The sequence below is a fragment of the Copadichromis virginalis genome, linkage group LG14 (assembly GCF_057382275.1).
Source record: "Copadichromis virginalis isolate Kocher_CV1m ecotype Utaka linkage group LG14, C_Virginalis_male_GT1.1, whole genome shotgun sequence".
Lineage (NCBI taxonomy): Eukaryota > Metazoa > Chordata > Actinopteri > Cichliformes > Cichlidae > Copadichromis > Copadichromis virginalis.
In genome coordinates, this window is record NC_140631.1 from 39,439,367 (window position 1) to 39,466,760 (window position 27,394).

The following is a 27,394-nucleotide window of genomic DNA, read 5'->3' on the forward strand; positions in this document are numbered from 1 at the left end:
GGAGAAAATAGACAGGAGTACCGAGGGCCTAGCTGGCAAAGAAAAAGACTTACAGTGAGTTATATGTAAGGCTAAGGAAGGAGAAAGGGACTTGTATTGATTAGCCAGGCAGAGAGATTAAGCTGGAAAGGATGTGCAGCTGGTTGGGGAGATTAAGGAAAGAGATGGAAATGTAGTAATGAGTGACGAGTGTGGAAGGAGTACTCTGAGTAGCTGATAAGTAAAGAAAATGAGAGAGAGAAGGACGGATGAAGGACAGTTAGTGGATCAGGAAGTGTAGAGGATTAGCACGCAGGAAGTGAGAGCAGCTATGGAGAGGATGTGGAAGTGTGCAATGAGCACTGGTTAAGGTGACATACCTTTAGAGGTATGGAGATGTCTAGGTGAGAGAGCAGTGGACTTAACCAGATTGTTTAACACAATCTTGGAGAGTGACATGCCTGCAGAATGGAGAACAAGTGTTGGAGAAGAGGTGGAGTAACTACAGAGGGATAATGGTGATAAGCATGAAGCTATGGCAAAGAGCCGTTGAAGCTAGGTTAAGAAGAAAGGTGGAGATCAGTGAGCAGAATGGCTTGATACTGAGAAAGAGATCTACAGAGGCAATATTTGGTTGGAGAGAGCGGATGGAGAAGTATAGAGAAGGTCAGAAGGAGCTTCACTGTGTCTTTGTGGATCTACAGAATGCCTATGATAGGGTGCTGAGAGAGAAACTGTGGTACTATGGCTCCGAGCTCCTTCTTGTCTGCAGTGGTAAAGAACATGGTGACTGACGAGAGTCTCTGTGGATTATGATGGTTGGAAACGACATTGTGATCTGTAGGGAGAGCAAGAAGCATGTGGAAGCGAGCCTGGAGATGTGGAGGTATGCTCTGGAGAGAAGGGGAATAAAAATCAGCAGAAGCAAAACAAGATATATGTGTTCGAATAAGAGGGAGGCAGATGGAAAATCAAACATGCAAGGAGCAGTGCCAGTGAAGGGAGATGGGCTTAAATACCTGGAGTCAACCATACAAAGCAAGAGATGTGAAGAAGAGAATGGAGACAGGATGAAGAGTGTGGAGACGAGTGTCCAGGGGGCAAGGATAGTAGTAAGTGTGTAAGGAAATGATGGTTTGGAGATGGTGGCGGTAACAAAAAGACAGGAGGTGGAGGTGGAGGTGGCACAGACGAAGACCATAAGGTTTTGATTGGCAGTGAGCAGAATGGACAAGATCAGAAAAGTTAGCAAAGTTGGAGAGGAAGGGCTGAGATGATTTGGACATGTGCAGAGGAGTAACGAAACATTTCTCCCACTGAAAACGCTACGACCAGATGAACAGAATCAACTTTTGGGGACAGTGGATATATTGGGCAAAGGATTTTAAAGATGGAGCTGCCGAGCAGGAGGAAAAGAAGAAGACGACAAAGAAGATTCATGCAGAGGCTTGGTGTGACAGAGGAGCATGCTAGGGATAGAGTGAGATGATCCTCGTGGCGACCCTAAAAGGGGGTAACTGAAAGAAGAAGACAGCAAATGCAGCCTTTATCCCTTTATCTCCTGCTTGAGTGCTGCTTAACCTTCCTCTGTTGGTTTCGAGGACATGTCTACAATCATCAGTTAAGTTGTGTTTCCTCCAAGGTAGAAGTCAAAAATCCATGTTAGTGATTTCAGTTAGCAGAAGTGAGACTTAGCAGACAGCAAAGTGATGCTTGTCAGGGTGGCCAGCCCCATAACTCCAGTGTCCAGACTACTCTACAAATCCTCTGGCTCTGCTCTGTGGATATATAGAAATTCAGTGATGTTTTCAAACTTTACTGATTAAAAACTTCAGAAACAGTGTCACAAACAGTCTATGTGTCAACATGGATGAGTTTTATATGTGCATGTTAAGCTGCTGACAGCAGTGCAGAAGTGAGGCATTTGATATTAGGTTATTTTTCTCCTTCCTCCTTGAGGCAGAATCAGCAGGAAGCCAGAAGAGCAAACAGAATGATGGAGCGCTGAGTCAGACCGAATTTATTATCGTCTCGCTCCAAATATGTTCATGCCTCAGTGTGGGTTAAAATACCATTTTTAAATGTCAACCTTTGCTGGAGAGCTGACGTAAAAGTGAATCATCAGTGACTCTGATAATTGAATACCTTTACCAGTTGTTATTAAAAGATCAATGTTCTTTCTCTTTTTCCCCATTAAAAAACCTTTAAAAGGCTTTAGAAAAATTATATATATCTATAATTGCTTCACTTCATTTCATTCATTATTCCACAAAATAATCAACATATTGACTGAAAAACTGTGGCTCGACTCAGACGTCCTGACAGTTTGAAGCAGAGGAACTAATCAGATGGTCTTACCTTGGTTGAGCAGCAGAGCTGTGAAGAAAACAGAGAGGAGGGCGTGTGGACAAGAAAAGAAGAGCAGTAAGTACCAGCGAACATTCAGGAGGGAAAGCACAATCAAAACAAAACTCCACAATGAAAGCGCAAACCTGATCTCACAAGTGAGTCAATATTAACAGTTCAGTAAAACCTTTTTGTCTTTACAATAAAACTCGAGTGCCTTCAGCAACGATCTCTTTTCTTACTCGTCTGTCTTTCAGCTGTTAGTGTTTTGTCCAAGTTAATAACACAAAGGACAGTCTAAAAAATCATCTGAAGTTTAAAGGAAATGTCCCGTCTCCACGTTACACAGAGAAAAGCAGGGTTTGTGTGTCGATGGATGAAAGATGAATGGCTGTCTCCCTGAAGACGTGTGTCTCTGTGTTCCTAAGATAAGATGAAATTTTATCGATCCTTGTGAGGAGAGTGGGTCAAACAAAACAAACAAACAAACAAGTAAAAGACAAGAAAAAAAGGAAAAGAAAAGGCAACAAAATATACACAAATAATGTGCCGCTGTCCACCTGTTCATCTGGGACAAATAAAGCCCAGCTGCAGTCTGAGCTGCTGTAAAGCCTCTTCTGTGAATTTACTGAAGAGGTGTAACTTAGTTTTGTGACTGAAAGGCTGAAAGCTTTGAAATGCAAGAAACATAACAGCTGTTTTAAAGTCATGGTCATCTTTGAGATTGTATTCAGACTCCTTCATTCATTCAGCTCAGTAGCTGCTATTTACCACGCTCCCTTCAGACCATGCACACTGTGCGCTCTGTCATTTCATCACACACCTCAACCTTAGACAGAAAGCAAACATTCAATTCTGTTTTTGTGCCTCCGCATTAGAGCACTTTTCTGCAGATTTCACAAGAAGAGTCCAGTTTGTGATCCTGGTGACAGGAAGACCAGGAGCCTGCTCGTCATTTTTGACAATCAGAGCGTTGTGAACCATGAATTCATCCCCCAGGGTGAGACTGTCAACATGAACATCCTGTGGCATTTGTGTGACAGCGTTCAGCAGAAAACCTGAGTGGCTCAGAGCGCGCTAAAATAAATAAATAAATAAATAATATATATATACACATTTTGCAATACCAACATGCAACACCTCCCAAAAATGGAACAAAATAGAAAAGGTTGATGGATGATCTCTTTGACACTCATAGAAGACTCTGCCTAAAAGAATATATATCTGTCAGTGCGCCCCAGGGCAGCTGTGGCTACAATGTAGCTTGCCATCGCCAGTGTGTGAATGTGTGTGTGAATGGGTGAATGACTGAATGTAGTGTGAAGCACTTTGGGGTCCTTAGGGACTAGAAAAGCGCTATACAAATGCAGGCCATTTACCATTTACCATTTACCAATATGTACAAGTGGACCTGGTGAGACTTCTAAGGAGAGATCTAAAAATAGCAGCTATGCTGAAAACTGTAAGAAGGTATGGATAGGAGTATGAAGACTCATCGCTGCGGAACAGACCCAACAATACAATCCTCTGTTTCAGGGTGCTGCATATTTTTTTAAAAATCTGAATGTAAAAATGTATACATTTAATTTTTATACAAGCTTGTTTAAGGCAAACTCTTAAACAAGCTTCATGAATGCAAAGCTGTGAAACTGCTTTAAATGTTTAAAGTCAGAAGAGAAATTCAGCGCCAGCTTTGTGAAAGCAAACATTTGCAGTACTTTGATACCTCTGCAGCTGCGTTTTAACGAGTATCAAACACGCCAAGGTTCAGTACTCAGCCCCGTCTATGATGTCTTGTAAATACAAAGCAAACATTTCTACACTGAATAACCGTCAACTAGCGCTTCTTTCAAATGTCACGGTTAAAAAAACAATTCTAGAAAGAAAGTTGAGTCTCAAAACACATGACTCACTCTCAAACTTGTGCATCACGGAGCAACTAATGAGACAAAATTTAGACGTAAATATTATTTGCATATAAAAAGACCCTCTGATAATACGAGTCTGTGTATGTGGAGCATATTCTCTTTGAATTTCATTTATACTTCTCACTTTGTAACCGACAGTCGAGCAGGGAGATGACGTCAGGGTTTGATGCATGTTTGCTGGTGACGGTCGATCAAAAGGTTAAAGTAAATCCATCAAACAAAGGGAAACATGTTACAGTCACGTACCTGAGATTCCTCTCTTCAGCCAGCGCGGCTCCTCCAGCACGATGAAGAAGTTTTCATGTTTTTCATATTCTTCATCATCAATTATCCTCACCTGGAGAGTCTGACTGCACACACACACACACACACACACACACACACACACACACACACACACACACACACACACACACACACACACACAGAAAACTGTCAGTTGCAAACACATAATGAAGTTAAGCACTTCATCAATAGGTGATTTTAGCACTCGGGGCGCCTTCACCACAGGTCGTCCTTGTTAACGACGTGTTGCCATTGCAAATCTCAAGGCCTGTGAACTAACACACACACACACACACACACACACACACACACACACACACACACACACACACACTGCAGAGGTCTGCCCTGCTGTGTCTGTTCAGGACCTGCTGCTGTGTAAATCAGAGCAGGAGGAAACCAAATGCATAGAAAGGACACAAGTTCAATAAGTGAGTTAAAGGTGGGAGCTAGGGGAGAAAACTGCAAGACAGATTAAAAAGACTCACAGAGGGAAACTATTAGTAGTCAGAGAAATATAATGAATAAGGATTGATGTCATGGATGATTATGCAATTATCTATTTCTAAAATACCACATTTTAAATATCAAAGACTGCATTAATGTTAAATAATGGGACTCTCACTTGGAGTGTATCTGCTCACATAGCATATGGAGATTTCAGCTGAATATTTATGACTTCTCCAACATGGCTGACTGGTTTTCAGAATCCATACCAAGAGAAATTAACTTTGCACTGAGGAGAAAAGAAGCCAGACACTAAGAATAGGAAAGAATCAAGCAATAGTGAGGCAGAGCAGCTTTAACACCATAATGACAGTGAGCGTTTGAGCGGTATTAGAAATGATGGGTTTATTTTAGAAGAGAAGAAGTGAAGGTGAAGTGATGATGACAAGCCCCGTTAAGGTCTCTGAGGACTGCCGGACTGAAATGTCACCACAGAGAGCGACCTACTGAAGGTAGAAGAAAATCTACTGTGACAACACAGAGGAAGAGATGGAGGAGGAGAGAATGAAACTGAAGGAAGACAGGACAGGTGTGGAAAAAAGAGCGAAAAGGAGAGGGAAGAAAGATGAACAATAAAAGTGTTTAGTGTAAGGAGATCGAGATATGAGCACGAATGGATGGAATACAAAAGTATGTATTCATTAAAGAAGGAGCCATGAAAAGACAACAAAGCACTCCTTCATTCACAAGGGGTCACCGCCACGTGTAGCGCCACATGTTTGATTTTGCAGCTTTTTACACCGGCTTCAAAAACCCCAAAGGGCTTTGTGAGAGTCAACGAGGGAGAAAAAAAGGAAAGGAACTGGGCCGATGCAATCAATAGTCAAGTCATCCTGACAGGTAAGCAATGTGGCGTGAAAATGACAGAATGAAGGAGCGAGGCGATTAGATGAGGTGATGATGAGCAGAAAGAACGATCATAAAACAGTCCAGCAGGAGAGCTACGGCGCCGCTGATGCCGCTGACAGCTCGAAACTTCCTTCCTATCTCACTCATAAATCAACGTGACTTATTAACTTCTTCTAAATATCCAACTGCTAACAGTTGTTAGTAGTTATTTACTCTTAGTTTTGATTTAGTAGTCATTAAATAGTCATATAATAATTACAGGTTAACAAATGTAGATTTACTAGCAAAATGCAGCTTTGACACTCATTCCCTCCAAGAATAACTAATAAAACCAGACCAGCTACTTCACCTGTAGGGGGCGACACTGATGTGTCTTCACCCCGATGTTGCTGTTACTTTATTTTACTGCAGATTGTCAACTTTGGCATTTTAACCTGATAGCTGCGAGTCTGCAGAAAGTCTTCTCACTTCCTAAAAATCATTTTACATAAAAAAATAGAGGGCACAAAAAACAAAACAAAAGCTAAAATAATTACTTTAATCTGCTTCCATTCAAAATGTCAAGCAGCTGATTGTTGAATGTGATGCTGTTATCATTCTCTGCCACCATTTATATGATGTGAAATTCAAATAGTAAATACCTTTAAGAAGTATTTTACTACCCAGTAAAACCTTTAAATATTGAAGTATACCTATTCACTCAACCCCTCCTCTTGACAACTTTGTCATCTTTGCTATTTATTTTATTTATTTTGGATTTCACACTCATAATGAGCAAATTTCTGTAAACAACAAAATAGGTATGGCCACTCTAATTTGCACGCAAGTCAAACAATGTTCAGACATTTCTTTATTAATTAAACAGACCCACTAAAGGTTCCTTTTCAGTAATTTTAAGCATGCAAGGATTTGTTCAAATTCTGTTTTCAGATGTGCAAACAGTGCCAGCTGTGGTCAAGCAGTAGCGGTCAGCACACGCTAGAGCCAGAGCAGTGTGGAGCTGCAAAAAAGCCTAAAAAGATGTGAAACACCAAGTCCTGATTTTAGCAGAAAGCTGGTGACATGTTATGTCCAAGAACAAAACTACACCCTTGAGAGCTGGAGTCCTCTCACAGAAATGAAACGACTGCAGAGGCATGAATAACTCTGGAGCTGCACTCAGAGAATTGTTGCCCACTCTAGGAACTCTATCTCTAGGAACTGCATCGTCGGTCATCATGCAACTAAATGTAGCCACACAGAAACTTAATAAGGTCACAAGGGGCACAAAAGGCACAAGGTGGGAGCTTTGAGTGAAAGCTGACGTGTTCAGACACGCTGACTGGGCCATGATTAACCAGTGGAACAGCAAACAGGAATAAATCCCTCCTCAGGAGCAGAGCCAAAGTGCTGCTTCACAGAAACATGCTGAGATCTCCCATCACCAGACCTGTCTCACTAAATTCACTGTCCTGCCAGTCAGTGAAGCTGTTTACATCAATGTGGAGCTCCTGGAATCAATATCACACAAGCACGAGTCGTTCAAACTTGTCATAAGTGCTACACAGTTCTGAAAAGGAGAAAGGCTCCGGTGTCAAAAACGTTGCCTGTGAGGTTTGTTACTGTAGACAGTTAGAGCTGGATGTGAAGACGCATCCTATCGGAAGCTCAAAGCACCCCCGCCGGCTCTAAGGAGACCCCGACACGCTGCACAGTGCCATCTGGTGGTGCGACCCGGCTACACAAAAAAGAGCTGCTACACTTATAAATACAACCAAATATGACCTGACGTTACTCGTTAGGTTCTGGTCGATTCACTCCAACACTACCGTGCAGTATAATGTGACACAAACTCAGAAAAGATCCAGCATGAGCATGCTGAGCCTGCCGTCAGGTCAGCTGTGATGAATAATGGATAGGACTGTCGTCTGGCAGGCACAAAGGTGAACCAAAGACAGTGTGGGGAGCGCTGAAAGAGGTGAAGAGAGAATAATGGTAAGAGAAGACATGCGAATAAACAAGAGGAAAGAGGAGGAAGTGAAACAAGCAGAGGATGGAGACGAGCAAACATCACCACGAAGCACGCAGCAGCTGAAACCTCCCTCTGCCCATTCCTCTTACTGTTATAGAAAAGTTCAATAAAATATACATTTAGCTGGAGTGAAGAGGTGAAAGCATAAATTTCTAATCAATAACAACTTATTTTGAAAATCATACACTCTCTTTACTCCATCCCCTGAATTATTCACCATTCAAAGATCCTTATCCTCTTTTGTGGGCATAAACACGCAGAGCAGCAAAGTCTGAAAGTGAAAGATTATTTGTTTTAATGCATTTTCACTAATTAACTGCAGCAGGAGGCCAGAGGGCTCTGAAATACTCAGCATTTCAAATGAACAGGACATACATCACCCGACCCAATACCATCCTAAATTAATGTAATTGGTCAGATTTTAAATCTTCTTTCTTTCTTTGCTTGCTGACATTAACGCAAAAAAGATCTTCGATTGGAACAAAAGCTTCAGGTCCCAGAATGAGCAGATTTATTTGATAAAATCTGCAGTAGCACATTTTATCAGCCCAGATACGATCTTTTCATACAATTGTTATTGTTGGTATGTTAGCACAGTTTCATACAGGTCTGTGTTCTTGTTGACATGCAATCCTACTGGACATATTTACAACTTTGTTTACAGATGTTTCTGTTCTTATTAACTACAGGAGGAAGAAAAAGAAGCAAAAAACAGAAAGAACTAGAAAGAAGCGATGTGCATCTATCCACATCAACTGTCACAGATTTGGCATGAAGTGTAATTGTTGTAATGCTTTCTTGTTAATGACACTGGTCTTTGAGTACCCAGTTTCACAGGTACTCATCAGTCACTGCTCTGAAATATTGCTAATCATTAACAGCATCAATACCGTCATCAGTGAGCGCTACTTGGTGTGTCTTCCTGTTTGTTCTGAAATCAATTTCCTTTGTTTTTGTGGGTCTCTAACTGAAGAAACCTACCCTGACACTAAATCATTGTAGTTTTAAAAAAATATGTTTCATCTTCAGCAAATTCCATTTTAAAACATTAGCTGAGGTTTACTCAGCCCTTTAGTTTGGAGATGAATTATCTGACTTTCAGGAGTAGGACCATCTGCCACCACCAGTCCCCATCGAGGCCTTCCCAAACCACAGCTCAATTCTTGATTAAGCCATTCGCCTTTATCGCCTAACAAATGCTGTCAAACCTAAAATGGGGACGTGGGCCCAGCTAGTGAAATAAAATGTAAATGAACCAGGACAGAGGTAACACAATATTCTGTGTCATGTTCTATAGAAACTTAGTTTCCCCCACATATTCTAATTCTGATTGGGATGTTAGTGGTACTGGGGATGGATGAGTGCATGCAGTCACATGGATAAAGGGACAAACAATGAACAATACAGCGTTTAAGATTTTCATCTGCATCTTCATTGACGAGGAGGTTGTGGAAAGTTAATGACAGCAGCCTAATCAGCTGCTGGTTTAGTATGTTTCTTGTAGCCTGGATGAACTTCTGGAGCTGGTAGTCCTTGTTCTGCTCTGCGTAGCGCCACATGAAGCGGTTCCTCACCTGCTTCTTGTGTGGTCAGAGCTGCCCAGCAGCAGGACAAGGACTATCATTACCAGCTGGAGTCCAAGATGATGACATTAGAGTCTAAAAGATGATGGTCGAAAGCTGCTGAGTGATACTGAAGATCAGCACAACAGTGTCCTGGTCAGAGTCTTGGTCACAAGATGGTTGATTTTCAAAATAAAAGCATAAGAGTTTCATTGGTCGTGTTAGATGTGTCCACTCAAATGTTCCTATACAAATTGTGAAAAGCTTTCTCCTCCCTATTACTTACATGTCAAGAACCAGAAGAAGAGCAGCATGATGTCATCCTGACTCACCTGGTCTGGTCGTTGGTGAACTCCAGCTCTCCTCGGGCTTCCTCGAAGTCTTCTCCAGCCTTGGCGGTGCCTGACTCGGTGTGGTACGGCAGGATGACTGTGCCACGGGCGCCTGAGTTGCGCACCACCGTCAACTCCATTGTGCCCACGCTCTCACTCACCCGTACCATTCGTTCGCTAAACGTGAAGATGCCAGCATGGTCGTCATCCAGGATAGTCACCGTGGCCACCAGGGGCTCAACTAAGCGAGCTTTGGGTGCGGCACCCACTTCGTCGCTTTCAAACATCCCCTCTGCATCACCAACACGCAAATTCAACAGGCGGACAAAGAAGTGCTCGTCCTCTTCAAATATGTCATCATCGATTATGCCAATCTAGAAACAGAAGATACCAGAGAACAGCGTGAAACTTTAGCTCCAAACAGGTGGTGTGAGTGAGATTCCTGTAGTGATTAATAATTCCTGGTCAGTTTTTGTGTTTTGGATTTTAGAGCAAAGCTCAGTGAGACCAGAAGACAGAATAAAAGAAACGTCTCTGTTCAGTGTCCTTCATGTGTAATTATTAATTATTCAAATTTGAAAATAACATGTGATTCCTGAGCAGAATCCTATTAGTGAATAATAAGAAGCTTCGGAGAGCTCTGAGGTGGAATTATATGGTCAAAGAGTGAAAATGTCTCTATCCTAGAAGGCCACTTCAACAACAATCCCAGTATTATGTGGAATGCAGTCATGCTACATGCGCTGAATTTAAACTGAACCCTGCTCAGGATGCTTAAGCGCAGTGTTGTTGTATCTGGATGGCTGAGGTGAATATCAAGAGCCAGTCTTTTCCCTCAGTTGCTGGTTCTGTAGTCAACTCTATCCAATCATGTCACTGCACATTAGCAGGTGGCAGGTGGGGATTCCCAAATCAGATCAGGTCTGCGTGTCCAGCCAAGCCTGCCACAGATGGAAGTGTATAAATGTGACTTTTTCTTGCAAGAGAAATAAACACTTAAAAAATACGAAATATCCGGGAGACGTGGAGCTTCACTATAACCCATAAAGAGTTCTGTTTATATTATTATATCCCCTCTCTGTCAGCACTGCTTTTGCAAAAATGTAGATAAAAAAAATCCCTATTAAATTTGATTCATGCCACTGTTTAGACAAAATACAAAAAACTAGTGCTGTCAGCGTTAATTTCGCTAAAATCACGTTAACGCCATGACCGCATTAACGCGGCAAATCTCCGTTGGTGAGTTAACGCAGATCGCCCCTGTGCGTGGTGCTGTACGACGCTAACGTGTTAACGAGCTAACCGCACTAACGCGTTGGCGTCGTGCAGCCCCACGACGCCAACGTCAAACAGACTCAAGCAGACTCAAGGACAGTTTTACAACAGGGCAATAGCCCTGATCAATGCAAATAGCTGACCTGACTGACTACCTCCCTGGACTTTTTTTGGGGGGGGGTTAACAATGGTAAAAACAGTACTAATAATAATATTTATATTTATAACAAGGTGCAACAATAATTAATGTGCAATAATAACAGTGTGCAATACAAATACACTTGTTCTTCTTTTTTATTACTAAGTTATTATACTGTGTTGTGTTGTTTGTGTTGCGTTGCGATGTGTCGTATCGTGTCGTGTTGTGTTATATGTAGTGCCGACGTAGGACAGTTTTCCAATTTCATTGTACTACTGTACTATGTATGACTGTGCAATGACAATAAAGAGTTATCTTATCTTTTATTGCACTCTGTCATACGGCATCACTCATGATTTGTTGTTTTTACATCCCATAGTGCACACAATAAGGAGACAAGGGAGAGAGAGAGAGAGTCACGTCTGATGACAATTTAGTGCCTGAAGAAAGAGTTACTTCAACAAGCTCCAACAAAGCCCAGTACTTTTCAAATTATGCATTTCTTCCTGCTAAAGCTGGAAACTACAAAGGTGTTTCACCACTTGAAGCAAGAACACACCACTGAGTAGAACGAGGAGGAGATACAAGCAGCAAAAGTAAAAAGCAGTTTAAGTAACTTAAACTCCTGCATAGGTAGAAAGTATCTTTCAATTGTATTATGTGACAGTACTGTGCAGTGTTGTATAGTTCATTAGAAAATAAGGATGTATAATTCATTTACTGATGCCTGGAAGCGTCAATAAAATATCAGCAATGTTGACACCGTCAATTTTTTTGAAATATTGTATAAATTTTAGGATCTATTGCCCAACCAGCAAAGTCCGTTTGTTTCTATAACCCATTAAAACACAATAAATGTTGGCCAACGTACTGTACAACCAGTAAAACCATCAAGCAGTGGGGGTAAATGACACTGTGAATTAAAGCTAGTCTGAAAGTGAAGAGGTCTGTGAGAAGAGGTGAAGTTAGTGAGTTAATTGACCTAATCTGACGTGGGAGGCTATTGCAGAGTTCTGGAACATTAACTGAGAACAACCATTCGGCTGTAAGAGCCAACTGGGAATTAAGAATAGCTGAAAACTGCTGATCAATGGACCCGAGAGAGAAGCATGGATCTGATAGGTAACGTGGATTAAACCCCTGCAAGTACTTGTATGAGAAATAATGTTTTTATAATTGATCCTATACATCACCGTCATACATCAGCAAATTCAACTATTTAAGAATAGTTGAAATATGATCATGCTATTAGTTTTGCTCAGTCCAAAATATAACAAACTGCAGAATTATGTTTTTAAGCTCATTAATAGAAAGAAATGGTTGAAATTTACTTAAAAGTCTAAATTTAAGACAAGAATCAAAAACATACAAATCAAATTCTTTACCTGAGGTTTGAAACATGATGTCAGAGACCCAAGAACCATGTTGGGGTCTTCTCTGTTTTCTTTATATTATTGTAGGGTCTTTACTTCACAATATAAAGCACCATCAGGCAACTATTGTGGTTTTTTTGATGCTATATAAATAAAACTGAATTGCATTAAAGTAATAAGAATTCAATTAGTCTGATTTTAAATGGATTTCTCTTTGTTGTGACAGTTGTTTTTATACTGTTCCCTCATAGCACCAAGAGTACAACCAGTACACTTTTTATGTGCTGACAAATTACATAATAAACTGTAAATCTGTAGAGCGTGGACTTACAAAAACATTGTTTTTAAGGCATTTGTTAAACTAGTCTTCAACTTAAATAATCCTTTCATGTTGTTTTTAGACAGTTTGGACAAAATTAAATATCTGAAGACATCAGCTTCAGGGAGTTGCATGCTGGTTGGCGCATGCGCACAAAGAAAGGACCCCTTCCGACCATATTTAGGCCCATCGGCTGAACAAGACAACAAAATATGAGAAATCATATCAATGTGTATTTGTATTGTTACAGTCAAATTTTTTTTAATTTTTTAAATCTTGGTTTTGTATTTTCAATCTATTTCAGTTTCAGTGAGTTTCCTTTGTGAGTTCATGTTAAGTTTTTTGGTTGTTTAACTCTAAAATGATAAAAGTAGCAAAACCTCATCAGGCTGGCTCTGATAACAATGTAATCAGTCTGTCAAAGACTAAAACTAACACATTTTTATCTGATTTTAGTTAGTTTAGAGAACAAACAATATATTTTTTTAAAGATTTATTTGGGCTTTTATTATTTTCATTACAGAACAGCAGAGCAGACAGGAAACGAGGATGGAGAGCGGGTGAATGGTCTGGGGTGGAGTTAAACTCTGCTCTATAGCTCTCAGCACTCTTACAATATTATTTGATGTTTTAGTTTTGGTTTAGATTTAGTTTCCTAGAATAACCATCGCTTATAGCACAGGCATTGCTGTCTCTTGTCTTGAGTGTTTCCTGTGCTAACTGCTAAACACCAGAAAACCAAAGTTCTTGAAAATCGTATTTATTACCAACAAAAGTGCAAAGAAATGATGACGATCATTATCATTAAACTACAACTCAGTCACCAATGAAAGACTACCCAGAGTGTTTATTGGATTCAGACAACAGTAACTCTCCTGTGTCGTTTCTAATACAAAGCTGTGTTTTATAATTGAATGTCTCATCTCTGTTACTAATGGGGCTGATTTGCCTACTTCAGATACAGCACAGACCTTCATTCAATCAGCAAACATGAAGTGACAGTTAATTTAATCTTCATTATGCTGAAGAAGGAAACTTTGTGCGTGGCTCTGTGTGAGGCCACAAGCATAGCGCCTGGTCTGCAAATAATGCAGATTAAAAATTGATCAAATGAAATTTTGTGCCTTAAGTAATCAGACAAAGTAATGATCAGCTGCATTTATTTGACTGGAATAAACTGTGCTGAGAAGAGGAGACACGTTTTCAGAACTGATAATTGTCTCCTTTTTTTTTGACACAACAATTATGACTCTTCATTACAACAAAGAGTGCTGACAATGAGACCTGTTATTGGCTCTGTCAGATTGATCTCTCTCGTATAGTCAGAGCCTGTGAAGGCTGCGGTGACCGTCACACAGTGGAACTAATGCGACAGAGAAAGTGGAGCTCTGGCAGAGAGCTGAAGTATTCAAGTTTAATTGGTTTCCCTGCTGCTCGTTTCTAACTGGAACGGCGTTCGATGAAATCGGTGCTGGTGAAAAGTATGACACCGACCTTTGTAATATAGTTACTCCACATCTGGCCATCCGCTCACTCGTGGTGGAGGGGCCAATTTATGCTGCCAGTTTTTCAGATGTCCACACTTCTTCTTATTTAATGTGGCTCTTTAGGCTATTGTACCACCCCTCCACTCATCCCCACTTCCTTCTGATCTCCCATCACATTTTGAATCCAAGCACGGATTAGCCGGCTTACCATGTCTCCTTTTAATGCAGACAGCATGCAGCACTTTAGAGATAATATTCTTGGTTTCACATTAAGAAAAACATCTTTATTGTGTTATTTGATCCCAAATTCAAAGGTTTTGATATTTGTAGTAAAAGATGGGGAACTCTGAAGCACTTCACTTCACTGATCATCGAAAACTAAACTAAAAACAGTTTTTTACAGTAATAGTGCTGAATTATTGGAAGCAGCAGGCAGTTTTTGAAGGTTGAGAAGGAGGCAGTACAAACACGTTCACTTAATCACAAAGGTACTGGAATCTTAAAATAAAACGCAGATCTTTAATGAAAAAGTAATGAGTTAGAAAAACACAAAAACCAAGCTTGAAAAAGGGTTTCATCTCTAAATGTGAGTAAAAGCAAGAAGCAGCAAGCTCTGTAAGTTATTTTGAGCCCTTGATTAAATGAACAGGAAGAGACTGACTGACATTTTAATTTCAGTGGTTACCAAGATACAGAAACTGTGTCTGACATCTGCTTGTCGACTTTTCTTCAGAAGTTTTAAAGGTTGGGCTGAAAATGGTGATCCAGCGTAGAAGCACCAAAATCCCACAGTTCCTCCTCACTTAAGTGTGACGTTTTTTTACACATAACTCAAACATCTGGATTTTTTAAAGCTTTAGGTTAGGGGAACATGAGTGCTCAGACCGACACAGGCAGTATCAGCTCATTACTGCCTGCTTGGCTTCACTTCCACTAATTTGAGGGGCTGAATTGGACGTCTCCATCGTGTTTGTGCTCTTTGTGCATCGGTGAAATGTGCTAACAAATAATATGCCGTGCAGTGAGAAAGAGTCAATCAGAGAAGTCTCTGTATCGGGTTCTGAGAGTCAAAGTATTTTATTTAGATTAGCACTAATTAAAAGGCATCTGTGTCGTTGTGACGGAGCTTTAAAATGTCCAGAAGCAGCTTGTTAAACAAACTTGCTAGTCTTAGTTAATAGATAACTTAGCAGTGAACCAACACGACTGGTTTACGTGAGAGGTGAGTGATAACTGCCATCTTTGGGATTACAGAATTGCCACAGGTTTCAATATCATCTCTTTTTTCTAATACTTTAATTTTATGTTTATAATTTCAGCTGCTCATAGATTCTCAGCAAACCCGTGACTTTCTGCTTTACATTCATGTTAGTGGGAACAAACATAACCCACATGTAGAAGCAGCAGAATGAGCAGTAGTAGTCTGACTGGAAGCAACAGTATTTTTCCCTCCCAGCCGCGAACCCGGGCTTCTGTTTTTCCAGAGCCTTTGTCTGTCTCTCCTCCCGGGACTCTCATTATGTATCTCCTCATCCCTCTCCCACCTCTTTCTCCTCACTTTGATCTCCTTGATTTCACAGTCACTGTGGAGGAAGCCCGCAGAGTGTTTGTGCATTTTTATAAAGTAAAACTCTCAGTCCAGAGCTCCTCCTGCACCAAAGCTGGTGACTTACCGTGTGTAGGTCCTAATTAGAAAATCAGTTGAATTAGAAATCTCTTCACCAACTTGGAGCTCAAAGCTTTTGGGATGAACTGACAGGTATATTTCATAATTCATATAATCAGCTATACAGTTTCCCACAGGGATCATTAAAGATTCAACTTGTCTCCAAAAAAACCTTCAATAAATCTTTAACACTGAAGTTCCCTTATTGTCAAACTCATCTTCCATCTGCCACGATGAAGGAAGAGAGTACTCTTAAACTGTGTCTGTGTCGTGGTCACTGCTGTGTCCTCACTTCTCTTTTTGTTCCTCCTTTGTGCTTCTAACACTTTTCACTGTTTCTTCTGTGCATCAGTGTCTGAGCCTCCCTCTGTCTGTGTTCACTCGCTCTTTTTACTTCCTGTTTTATTATGAAGTTTTTGCTTTGTCCCTTTCAGAGTTTAAGATTTATAAGACTGCTTCCACGTTCAAGCTTCAGCCGTGTCTTGTTTCCCTGTACTTGTATTTCTGCCTCTAAGAAAGCAAAACTCTTGAGCGTCTTGGATCCAAATGGCCAACATTAACATACCAAAACCTGTACAGGGAGAACATGCAAACTCCACATGGAAATGCTCAGCCTGACTTCAAACCCAGCGACACTAATGCTGCGAGCAACACTGATAACCGCTGAAAGGCCTGCTACAGTTTCTGCATCCATAAGATCCATGCCAGGGTCAGCTGGGGTCTGAGTGATGTAACTTTTAACATCAGATGGTGAGGACAAGACTCCCTGTAGTATTTTGTGATTGTGTAAACTGGCCTGAGCTTATATAAAAGGAACAGCTACTCATCCGTACTGTCAGCAGCTGTCCATGTCCCCAACAAAGTATAAGCCCCACCTGAGTCACTGTTGTTGTGTTCCTGTGATTTTTTGTATACGGTTAACCTTGTGTTTCTTTGTTTTTAATAAAAGGATGTTTTTTAAATGGCAGGTTATCTTCTCTTCGCAGTCTTCCCTGAACTCACCTTGATCTCTTTGCAAGTCTCTCCAGGCTTGAACACCAGCGTTCCTTCGGTGTATTCGTAATCTGATCCAGCGTTGGCTGAACCATCTTCTGTTCTGTAGTCCACATAGAAAGTATTCTCTCCCAGACCACCTAAACAACAGAAATAAAACACAGTTACACTGGATATATTACACAATATTATTTCTGTGAGCTGTATCTATCTGTACTGTGATGTTCACACTCTTACAAAACCTATATAGGAAGATAAGCTGACTCTCAGTTACTTTTGCATTTATGTTGCTCGTGTTTTTCACCAGCAGATTTTGTTTTCCTTATGATTTCAGAACTGAAGCCAAAGCGCTTTGAGCCAACTGTTGTTGAGATTTGGAGCGATATAAATAAATAAATACATATGAATAAAACTGAACTGAATTTAACTGAAATACATTTATTCAACATATCTAAAGAGGGACTCTATTTTAAATTTGGATGAATTTAGACTTCCTTTTACATGCTAGTGATTGTCTTGGAGTGTCTAAATCTATTCATGACTAAAACTGGAGGTGGAAACCAGACCTTTGTACATAAGGTGCACAAAGGTCTAATGAGTGAGATTTTTAAAAAGGAAACATGAACAAGCTCGCAACAAGAAAAGAAACGATAAAGATAGAAGGAACATTTTGTTCTTTTTAATATTAGCAGATCTGGGAATTGAAATGCAGATAAATTAAAAGTGCAACAAGCTCCAGCTCGCACTGGAGCGGTTCGCAGCCGAGTGTGAAGCAGCGGGAATGAGGATCAGCACCTCCAAATCTGAGGCCATGGTTCTCAGCCGGAAAAGGGTGGAGTGCCCACTCCGGGTCGGGGATGAGTTCCTGCCCCAAGTGGAGGAGTTCAAGTATCTCGGGGTCTTGTTCGCGAGTGATGGGAGAAGGGAGCCGGAGATCAACAGACGGATTGGGGCTGCAGCTGCAGTAATGCGGACGCTGCACCGGTCCGTCGTGGTGAAGAGGGAGCTGAGTGTAAAAGCGAAGCTCTCAATTTACCGGTCGATCTACGTCCCTACCCTCACCTATGGCCACGAGCTGTGGGTAGTGACCGAAAGAACGAGATCGCGGATACAAGCGGCAGAAATGAGCTCCCTCCGAAGGGTGGCTGGCCTCTCCCTTAGAGATAGGGTGAGAAGTTCGGCCATCCGGGAGGGGCTCAGAGTAGAGCAGCTGCTGCTCCACATCGAAAGGAGCCAGCTGAGGTGGTTCGGGCATCTGACAAGGATGCCTCCTGGGCGCCTCCTGGGTGAGGTGTTCCAGGCATGTCCCACCGGGAGGAGGCCCCGGGGCAGACCCAGGACACGCTGGAGAGATTATATCTCTCGGCTTGCCTGGGAACGCCTTGGTGTTCCCCCGGATAAGCTGGAGGAGGTGGCTGGGGAGAGGGAGGTCTGGGCCGCTTTGCTTAGGCTGCTGCCCCCACGACCCGGCCTCGGATAAAGCGGATGAAAATGGATGGATGGAAACATGAACAAACGAATTTAAGAATTTGAAGGAAATAGTCATGAATCTACAGGCTGAAATGTATGCATCTGGATTTTTGACACCAGAATATGTGTGTGTGTGTGTGTGTGTGTGTGTGTGTGTGTGTGTGTGTGTGTGTGTGTGTGTGTGTGTGTGTGTGTGTGTGTGGGTGTGGGAGGGGGGAATCCTATTCAGCTGTATTATGTATAGCTGTCCATCAATCAGTGCCTCCCATCTAGGTGCCTTAGAATCAGGCATATATATCAGAAACTCTGACATACTTAATAAAGCTGTGTGAAAAAATTGCTTTCGTACTGTGACCACATGGATGGGTCAAAATGTGGTAGCTGGTCATTGACAATTACTCCAAAAACCCCCAAAAACCTTTTCTTGGGATTCCTCAAAACAAGCTACGTGAATTTTTTTCAAACTGCTGTGTTAAAAAAAGAAATTCTGTTTAAGCACGGGTTACTGCAGGCTCTCTTTAAAGTGCTTCTTCCATAAGTACTTTTACAAGTAATTAAATGTCTTCCTTTAGGTTCAGTGGAGGAAACTGACCACAGGTCGGATCAAAGACAGAAAAAGTTTAGATCAAATGTTGCACTGATTTGTAGAACAGAAAGATTTTATGCTTTATTACCACAGCAGCTCTCAGCCTCTTGTCTTATTTATGTGGACTCATTATAAGCTTATGCGTAATTCATTTCGCTACCTTGACACGCCACAGCCAGCATCAGGACGCCGCAGTTCTCCATGCACTGACTGTGAGGACTCTCAAATGAGATGCGGCTGCACACAGCCATGTCGTCGTCTTCTGGGGCCTCCTCATCAGCTACGGCTGTGCGCCGCGCGTGGTCCGCTGCATGCTTCTTCAGGACGTTTCCAGCTCCGATCATCATACGAGTCGCCTTCAGGGAGAGGAAGAGGAGGATGAGGGGTTAAAGGAAACAAAGAGTACAGAATCATTTTTAGAAGCCCTTGAACTACTTTATGAGTTCCCACAGTTCTGGACAACCTTGTGTGTTTACCTCAGGGCCTAAGAGAGAGAGACAGTGTGTGTGTGTGTGTGTGTGTGTGTGTGTGTGTGTGTGTGTGTGTGTGTGTTACCTGAATGCGGTAAAAAGCTCGGCTCTTCTGCTGGTGCAGCAAGGCGTAGTAGTTGGCCAGCTCCACCAGCTGGTCCAGCTCTTTATCAGGATATTTCTGCTTCAACTCCTTCAAGATACGAATCACCTGGAGGAAAGATGAGAGGACACAAATATGCTTAAGATGGAATCGACACGACAGAAGAGCGAGACATTCTCATCACGTACAGTTTCTGCAGACACGTTTCCACTCACGTAAAAGAAAAGAATTTCTCACTGCCTCCAAGACTAAATATTTTATATGTTTTCAGGCTTTTTTTTAAATTACACGTCTCAGATATATGCACAGCTTTTTTAGGACTTTGATTGGATCAATGCAACACTTTGATACTTTTCTTTTTCAGCCATTCTGTTGCAGGTTTGCTGCTGTGACAGATGGTTGTGACTCCAGAGTACTTTGCTATGCAGAGGAGTTTCTGGTCGACTCCGGGTCCTGTGGCTGCCCAAATCATCACTCCTCCACCCCGTGTAATAGTTGGTATGCAACTGGTATGAACTGCTGTGCATCGTGACCAAACATTGGTCTCGTCTGTTTGAAGGACATCGTTCCAGAAATTTTGGGCTTTGCTCAGACATAATTTTGCAAACTTAAGCTGTTCTGTCTTTTTTAGAATTCCTGGGAAGACTGAGGAATTGTGTTAACACACAACTAATGCTCCAGACCAGCAAACTGTCAAAACTTCTGCTTTCACAGAGCTCATCACACTTGTTGAAGATCAACTAATCAAGTGCAGTTTGTTAGCAGTGTCTGGCTGCTCTTTACTCTCTCTCTCCCCCCCCCTTTGGATACAGTACAGGTACATTTAGTTTTTTACAAGATTGCATCAAGTCTTAGAGATATAAAATACAAAAAAGGCTAACACAGAAATATCTTATATACTTTTTCGGTTTCATAACAACAGAATCACTGCATCTTTTCTCTAAAAGCTCGAGCTATCAAAAGGATGACATTTTGAAATAATAACCTCCAACAACTTTCAAGCATTAAAAGAGAAAATGTCATCAGTTAAAGGAATAAATTACCCCTTTGCTGTCCAAAGACAGTCACACAAAGAGGCCTGATGTCTAATTACATTTGATCACATGAGTTGGTGCAGAAAACATCCCACATTTGTGCTACTTGAAATGGTCAGCAAAAAAAATCAAAACTAAACAAAACTAACATAACGCCTTTTCTCCATAACGATATCCAGTCAGGTGATGTTTCACTTCCACCAGATACAATATGATTTACAGTTTTAATCAGCAGTTATTATCCTGCTTCCTACTAATCGCCTTCACAATATAACCACATACTGTATTAGAATAGGTGAAGCTGATCTGGTGTTAGGATATATTTTTGCATGTCACTTTGAAAAAGATATAACATAACCCACTCTCAGTCTGTACCAGGTACTCTGCAGATTTACAAATAGACCATTAAGCAAACACAAATATGGTAATACTTAAACCATTTCTTTCATTTTCTCTACACAACATGAAACACAGGTTGTTTCTGGCATTTTAACAGGAGCTGTGAACCTGCTCTTAAAATATGTAAAAATGTGCAGGTCTGACTCCCCTGATGGGCTGTTCTTTGTCTTGTCTTGTTTACAAGGACTGAAAGAGACAAAAACATTGATGCTGAGTATGGGAAATAAGTCTGTCTGTCCAACAGCAGTTTATTAGACAAACAAGACTAAGTCAGTCTTGCAGATTTTGATAAGCACCTTTGGCCTGTGCTACCGGGTGTAGAGAGAGGATCAAAATGCCTATCAGGAATCTCAAAGAGATGCAAAGAGGAACTTTATTTGTTTTATAAATAAAAAAGAGAACAAAATGCTGTGCACAACACCAGCGAGAGAACCTGGAAGGAAGTAATGAAACTGAGTCACAAAAAACAGATAACAAAAAACCTTGTAGACAAACAAGAGTGAACAGCGTGTTTCCTTGTTAATGTGTTATTTTTTCAGTTATGGATGTATTTGCAAGACTCGGTGTGGCGTGATTAACTTTTAGAATTTCTTTGGATCTGAATCCAGAACTTTTGTGAAGGATTCTTTGTAATGTGGATTAAAATAGTCCTGCTGGATCCAGGGACTCGGGCCATATGTGGTCTGCTTTGGTCTATCTTCCCTCTAAGAGCGACTGTTAGCAAAGAAAAAAATAACCCTTTTCAGTGTAACCTGTATGTGCTGCATATGCATGGAGCCAGGTTTCACAGTAAGTGATAGCTCAGTATCAATAAAGGAGTGAGTGGTCCTGAAGGGGTCACCTCAGTGAGAGGAAGTGAAGCCCACAGCCTGAGGCTGCGTTCTGCCTCTGCACACATTTACATCAAGTTTCTGCCCACACAGCGAACTCAAATAGCAAAACTGCAGGGGTGGAGTGCACTCGACACTTTCAGCTGGCTTTCAGGGTGCGAACCTACCTAAAAGGCCATTTAGCGCAATATTATCAGCAGAATAACGTTTAACCCTCAGCTTTAAGGCTACTTTTTCTCTGGTACTAAATACAGTACTGTACATTTCGGTACAGCTTGTGATATCTGAGCATGAACCGCACATACAGCAAAATTAGGAGTAAAAAAGCAAAATGTAATTACATTTCTAAAACTCCAATTATGTAAGTATGGGCAGCGTCTTCAAACTTGTCACCCAAGTCCAAGGTAAACTGTGAAAATACCTGTGAAAGGCAACTTTAAAAAAGTCCACTTTGGAGCATATTTTAGCTTAAAATATCAGAATGATATTTTAAAGCCTGGTTTAATTGGGCCAGAAAAATGATGTGGATGAGGACCTGTTTGTCTCTCAGTTCTTACTGTCTGTCTAGCTTTTATTTTAATAAAGTTTCTTCCCAAGAGTCTCATTTCTCTGCTTTTCTCATTTTCCATCCTCAGTTCTAAATCAAGTAAATTATATTTATAGAGCCAAGTATTACAAGGTCTCCTCAGGGGGTTTTATGATTTGTACTGTTGATAGATTTTCAGTTCAGATAAGAAAAAAGTTCGTTCTACTCCTCCAAAGTAAGAGCCGTTAATCTTTTCACAGCAGATGTAAATGGGCTTATTGTCATCTGCATTCCAGACAGGTGCAAAGCAGCGATTGTTAACAAAATGAGATTATAAAGTGCAGAACAAAGCATGCATGCTTCACTCGAGGAAATTTAAACTGGAGACACATTTATCTGCATTTGAGGCGCTTAACAAATTTATCAGACGAGATTTCATAAAAACAAGAAAACACAAGTACTTTAGAAATCTGTTAAAAACTTGTTCAAAAAACTAAAAGTTATGTTTTTATTTATGAGGCAAAATAACAAACTTTTTACATGTGTTCTGAGCCAGAAGCCAGAAAATAATGAAGCACATATTCAAATACTTAAATTAAATCTTCTGTTCTGCTTTTTTGTAACACAGTACATTTGTAAATTTAATAATTATATTTTAGTATGAAAAATATAATTTAGACTAAGGAGCGTGGGCCTGTGGCAGAAACCTTACACTGGGTGGTGTTTGAAATGTACTGAGCACTCTATCTTTCTGTCTCCTGCTGAGAAATAATCCATTATTTTCCTGCAATTCTGTCGTCTTGATGGATGCTCCATCATCCAGGTAAGTAAATCTCCAAAAGTTGATTGTGTTCATCTGGACGTAGCGTTTTGTGGGAGAAACGTTTCGTCACTCATCCAGGTGACTTCTTCAGTCTCAGCTGACTACAGGTTTCAATCTTATAAACAGTAAATTTGCATAATGACTGAAACCAGCCCACTGAAGGAACAATGAGCAGGGAGGTCAGTTCCTTAATCTTAATTATGTAAATTCTCATGACCATTGATCAACAACCACTGATCAATGTTCATGAGTACCATTCACAGAGAGTTGGGGAATGGCTGCAATCACAGCATTGTAAGATGGTGACAGATGTACCCTTAGGCCCCCTCCTCGATTCAGAGATGGTCTTTCCCTTTTCACGTAAATGGCCTCCTTGACTCCGCCCTCAAACCAGCGTTCCTCCCTGTCCAGGATGTTACATCCTCATCATTGAAAGAGTGTCCACTGGCCTGTAGGTGTGAATAGACTGCAGAGTCCTGGCCTGACGAGGTGGCTCTTCTGTGTTGTGCCATCTGCTTCGCCAGAGGTTGTTTGGTTTCCCCGATGTATAAATCCTGGCAATCCTCCTGCACTTAACAGCGTACACTATGTTACTCTGTTTGTGTCGGGGGACCCGATCCTTGGGGTGGACCAATTTTTGGCGCAGCGTGTTTTGGGTTTAAAAGCCGCAGAGACCCGGTGTTTAGAAAAAATGCGTCTCAACTGCTCCAATACTCCTGACACGTATGGGATCACTACAGGTTTTCGCTTGGGCAGCGGTTGTCCTTCTCTCCTGGATCGGCTGGAGCTTTCTTTAGGCGCCTTCCCAGCTTTGACAAAAGTCCAGCTGGGATAACCACATTTACTCAGGGCCTTCTTGATGTGCTGTTCTTCTGCCTCTCTGGCCGCTGTGTCAGTGGGGATGGTGTTCGCTCTGTGTTGTAGTGTCCTGATGACACCCAGTTTGTGCTCCAGTGGATGATGAGAGTCAAACCTTAAATACTGATCTGTATGTGTAGGTTTATGGAACACGTCAGCTTTTAGATGTCCCCCATTACTGATGGAAATCTCACAGTCTAAGAAGGCTAACCTGCCACTTTTCATATCCTCCCTGGTGAATTTGATGTGTTGGTCCACCGAGTTTATGTGATCCGTGAATTGTGGTACATCCTGAGATTTGATTTTCACCCAGGTGTCATCCACATAGCTGAACCAATGGCTTGGTGGTGTTCCAGGGTAGGACAGCAAAGCCCTCTTTTCCACTTCTTCCATGTACAAATTGGCCACGATGGGTGAAACTGGGGAGCCCATGGCACACCCATGTTTCTGCCTGTAGAACTGACCCTTGTATGTGAAGTAGGTGGAATGAAGGCACAGTTCAAATACACTTGGTCGATGCTGAGAGTGGTCCTGTTGCTGAGGTTGGTGTCATCCTGTAATCTCTTACCAACTACCTCCAACGCTTCTGTGACTGGGATGCAAGTGAAGAAAGATGTAACGTCGTACGAGACCATGGTTTCATTTGCCTCCATAATGACATCTCTCACCTTCTCAACAAAATCCAGGGTGTTCTGGATGTGGTGTTCAGAGCTGCCCACCAGCGGGTTCAGGATGGAAGCCAGAAACTTGGAGATGTTATAGGTGACAGAGTTGATCATACAGACAATCGGTCTTAAAGGTGCACCCTGTTTATGTATTTTCAGTAAACCATACAGACTTGGTGTAGATTCCCCTGGGTATAGCTTCACTGGGCTGGTTTCAGTCATTATGCAAATGTACTGTTTATAGGTTTGGGGAAACCTGCAGTCAGCTGAGACTGAAGAAGTCACCTGGATGAGTGACGAAACGTTTCTCCCACAAAAACGCTACCAGAAAGTGCAAGTTTAGATTTTTCACCAACATAAAAATGTGGGAAATCCAATTATGAAATGAATATATGGTAAGCCACATATGCAATGACCCCAGAGTCCAAATGGATTTACATTCTAAAGATTACATGAAAATGAAACACTTGTTTCTTCATTTCCTCACTTTGAACACAGATTTTCCACACATAGCACTAAGATGTTCTGCACAAACCAGAAATGCATCTGAGGAATAGAAAGAAAAACTTTGTTTGCATAGTGACAGTGTTAAAATGTGCAGTAACAAGTGCTCCATAGGTTTTTGTTGTTTTCCTGTCTGTCTTCAGAAATATTTTTATTTATGTTTTGACTCTCTGGTTTGCTGATCTGATGGTTGAAGTTCACCTGTTTTATAGGAAGACCTTTCACACAGTTTTATGTAACACATCATCTGGCGTGTAACTGAATCTCTCAAACTAACAGTCTAATGTTTGATTCTGATGTTGTGCTTGTGATCAGATGCTCTCCTATGCTGCTCTCTGAAGATTCTTCCCGTCTCTGTCTCACCTCCTTGCGGCTCTCATCCAGCTCCTTGCTGCTTTCCACATTGACTGTAGCGCTGGTGGAGTGGGGCAGATTGGCTCCCCCTCCTGTTCCCACGGCTCCTGCTGCCGCTCCAATGTTGTTGGCTGTGGCGCCTGTGGTCCCGTCCTGAGTGCCGCCCCCACAGTTTTCAGCAGGAACCACAGCGCCCCCTCGCGCTGGGAACTTGCCATCTATGATCATCTCCATGCCGCCTTTGTTGGGTGTCAAATCCCCTTCAGTCTCGACAACGATGCCATGGCGCTTGTCGGCTCGGTAACGCTTGCCCATGTATTTGTAGAAGAGCAGGCGCCGATCAGCGATCCAAGCCAGGATGACGCAGACAGGGAAGAAGAGCAGGGTGACCAGGGCCTCCCACACCTGAAACACACATGGAGATTATAAAGTTAGAACTATTATAGTCGTTAAAGATCAGTCATCCATCCATCCATTCATCTATCCATCTTCTTAACAGCTGAAGTAACTCTGAAGGAGGAGCTCTGAACCCGGGATCTGCTTGCTGTGAGGCGACCTGGCCCATAAGGAAACAACAGTATGTGGTCACATTTGGATTCACAAGTTAACATCACTACTTGTGTGGTAAAAAAGAATAAGAGATATCTTTGCTTAGAAGTTTGTCCATCAGCAAGCAGGAAGAAGACGATATTGACATGTCTCCCTCCACACATTCCCCAACCTCTAAAACAAATAAAAGACAAAAACTGCTCCGTGTCAAAACTATTTCCTGATCACTTCGCTTCACGTCTTCATGCTAGAGGGTTCATTTGAGAACTTACCAATTTACCAAAAAGATGAATAAATATCTGGTATGTTGCCACTGCACCTCTGAGCTCACTGATTCTTTCATCCTCTCACACTGAGTCTGCCTCACCTCCACGACACCCGGTGATATGATAGACAGGATAAGGTAGAGCCAGATGTAGGCGAAGATGCTCCAGAACGCGGTGATGAAGAACACCCGCAGATGTTTGATCTTCCGGCTCTGGCCGTTGGGGATCACCCACACGCAGATCCCGATGATCACAAACATGTTGAAGGCAGCACTGCCGACGATGGTTCCTGGACCCAACTGGCCAGCCTTGAATTCGTGACCACACACCTGCAAAAAGTTTGTAACAGGGAGAGGAAAGACAAGTCTACTTACCATCTGCATCTCAATAAACGATACACAGAGTTACTGTGTCTGTGTGTGTGTGTACCTCTATAACAGAGAGCAGTATCTCTGGAGCGCTGGAGCCCAGAGCCATGAGCGTCAGATTGGACACTGTTTCATTCCAGATTCGAACCGTCATCACTGACGTTTCCCCGTTAGGCATAGTGATGGTCACCTCCTTCTCCTGTTGGCCCAAACACACAATTTGTGTTAGCGTGCTTGATGTAAAAAGTCTGGACTACATAGAAGGATGAAGATGTAACCTGCCCCACCCTAGGCTGAACAGAGAGTTAGGAAGATGCCAGTCCACGGTCTGTGTAAACCTCCACATCCTTATCAGATTATTTCTTCTTCTTCATCCACCAAGTAGTCATAGATACGCTGTTCATACCTCAAAAGAAGCGGCTCGTTCATGCACTGTTCGCTTCTATTCAGATTTTTTAAATTAGACACTGAATGGAGAGACTCGTTCTCTTCTCTGCTGTCACTCCTCTTCCTTTAGGCACATTTTCACGGTACCTCT

The 27,394-nt window shown here is 41.8% G+C and overlaps 1 protein-coding gene across 5 annotated transcripts in view; it reads right to left on the minus strand.

Moving 5' to 3' along the window:
* The window catches only part of slc8a2b (solute carrier family 8 member 2b), a 212,957-nt gene that overhangs the window by 16,613 nt on the left and 168,950 nt on the right, over positions 1-27,394 (minus strand). For 4 of the 5 annotated variants that reach the window (XM_085430898.1, XM_085430897.1, XM_085430895.1 and 1 more), the window contains 9 exons: positions 26,918-27,055; positions 26,590-26,817; positions 25,683-26,078; positions 19,663-19,788; positions 19,268-19,463; positions 17,061-17,191; positions 9,800-10,173; positions 4,500-4,603; positions 2,338-2,355 (listed from right to left, as the gene is read on the minus strand). In XM_085430898.1, coding sequence (XP_085287024.1) covers positions 2,338-2,355; positions 4,500-4,603; positions 9,800-10,173; positions 17,061-17,191; positions 19,268-19,463; positions 19,663-19,788; positions 25,683-26,078; positions 26,590-26,817; positions 26,918-27,055 — 1,711 coding nt within the window. Of the gene's footprint in view, positions 1-359; positions 441-2,337; positions 2,356-4,499; positions 4,604-9,799; positions 10,174-17,060; positions 17,192-19,267; positions 19,464-19,662; positions 19,789-25,682; positions 26,079-26,589; positions 26,818-26,917; positions 27,056-27,394 lie in introns of all 5 variants that reach the window. The other variant, XM_085430899.1, reaches the window with a different exon arrangement.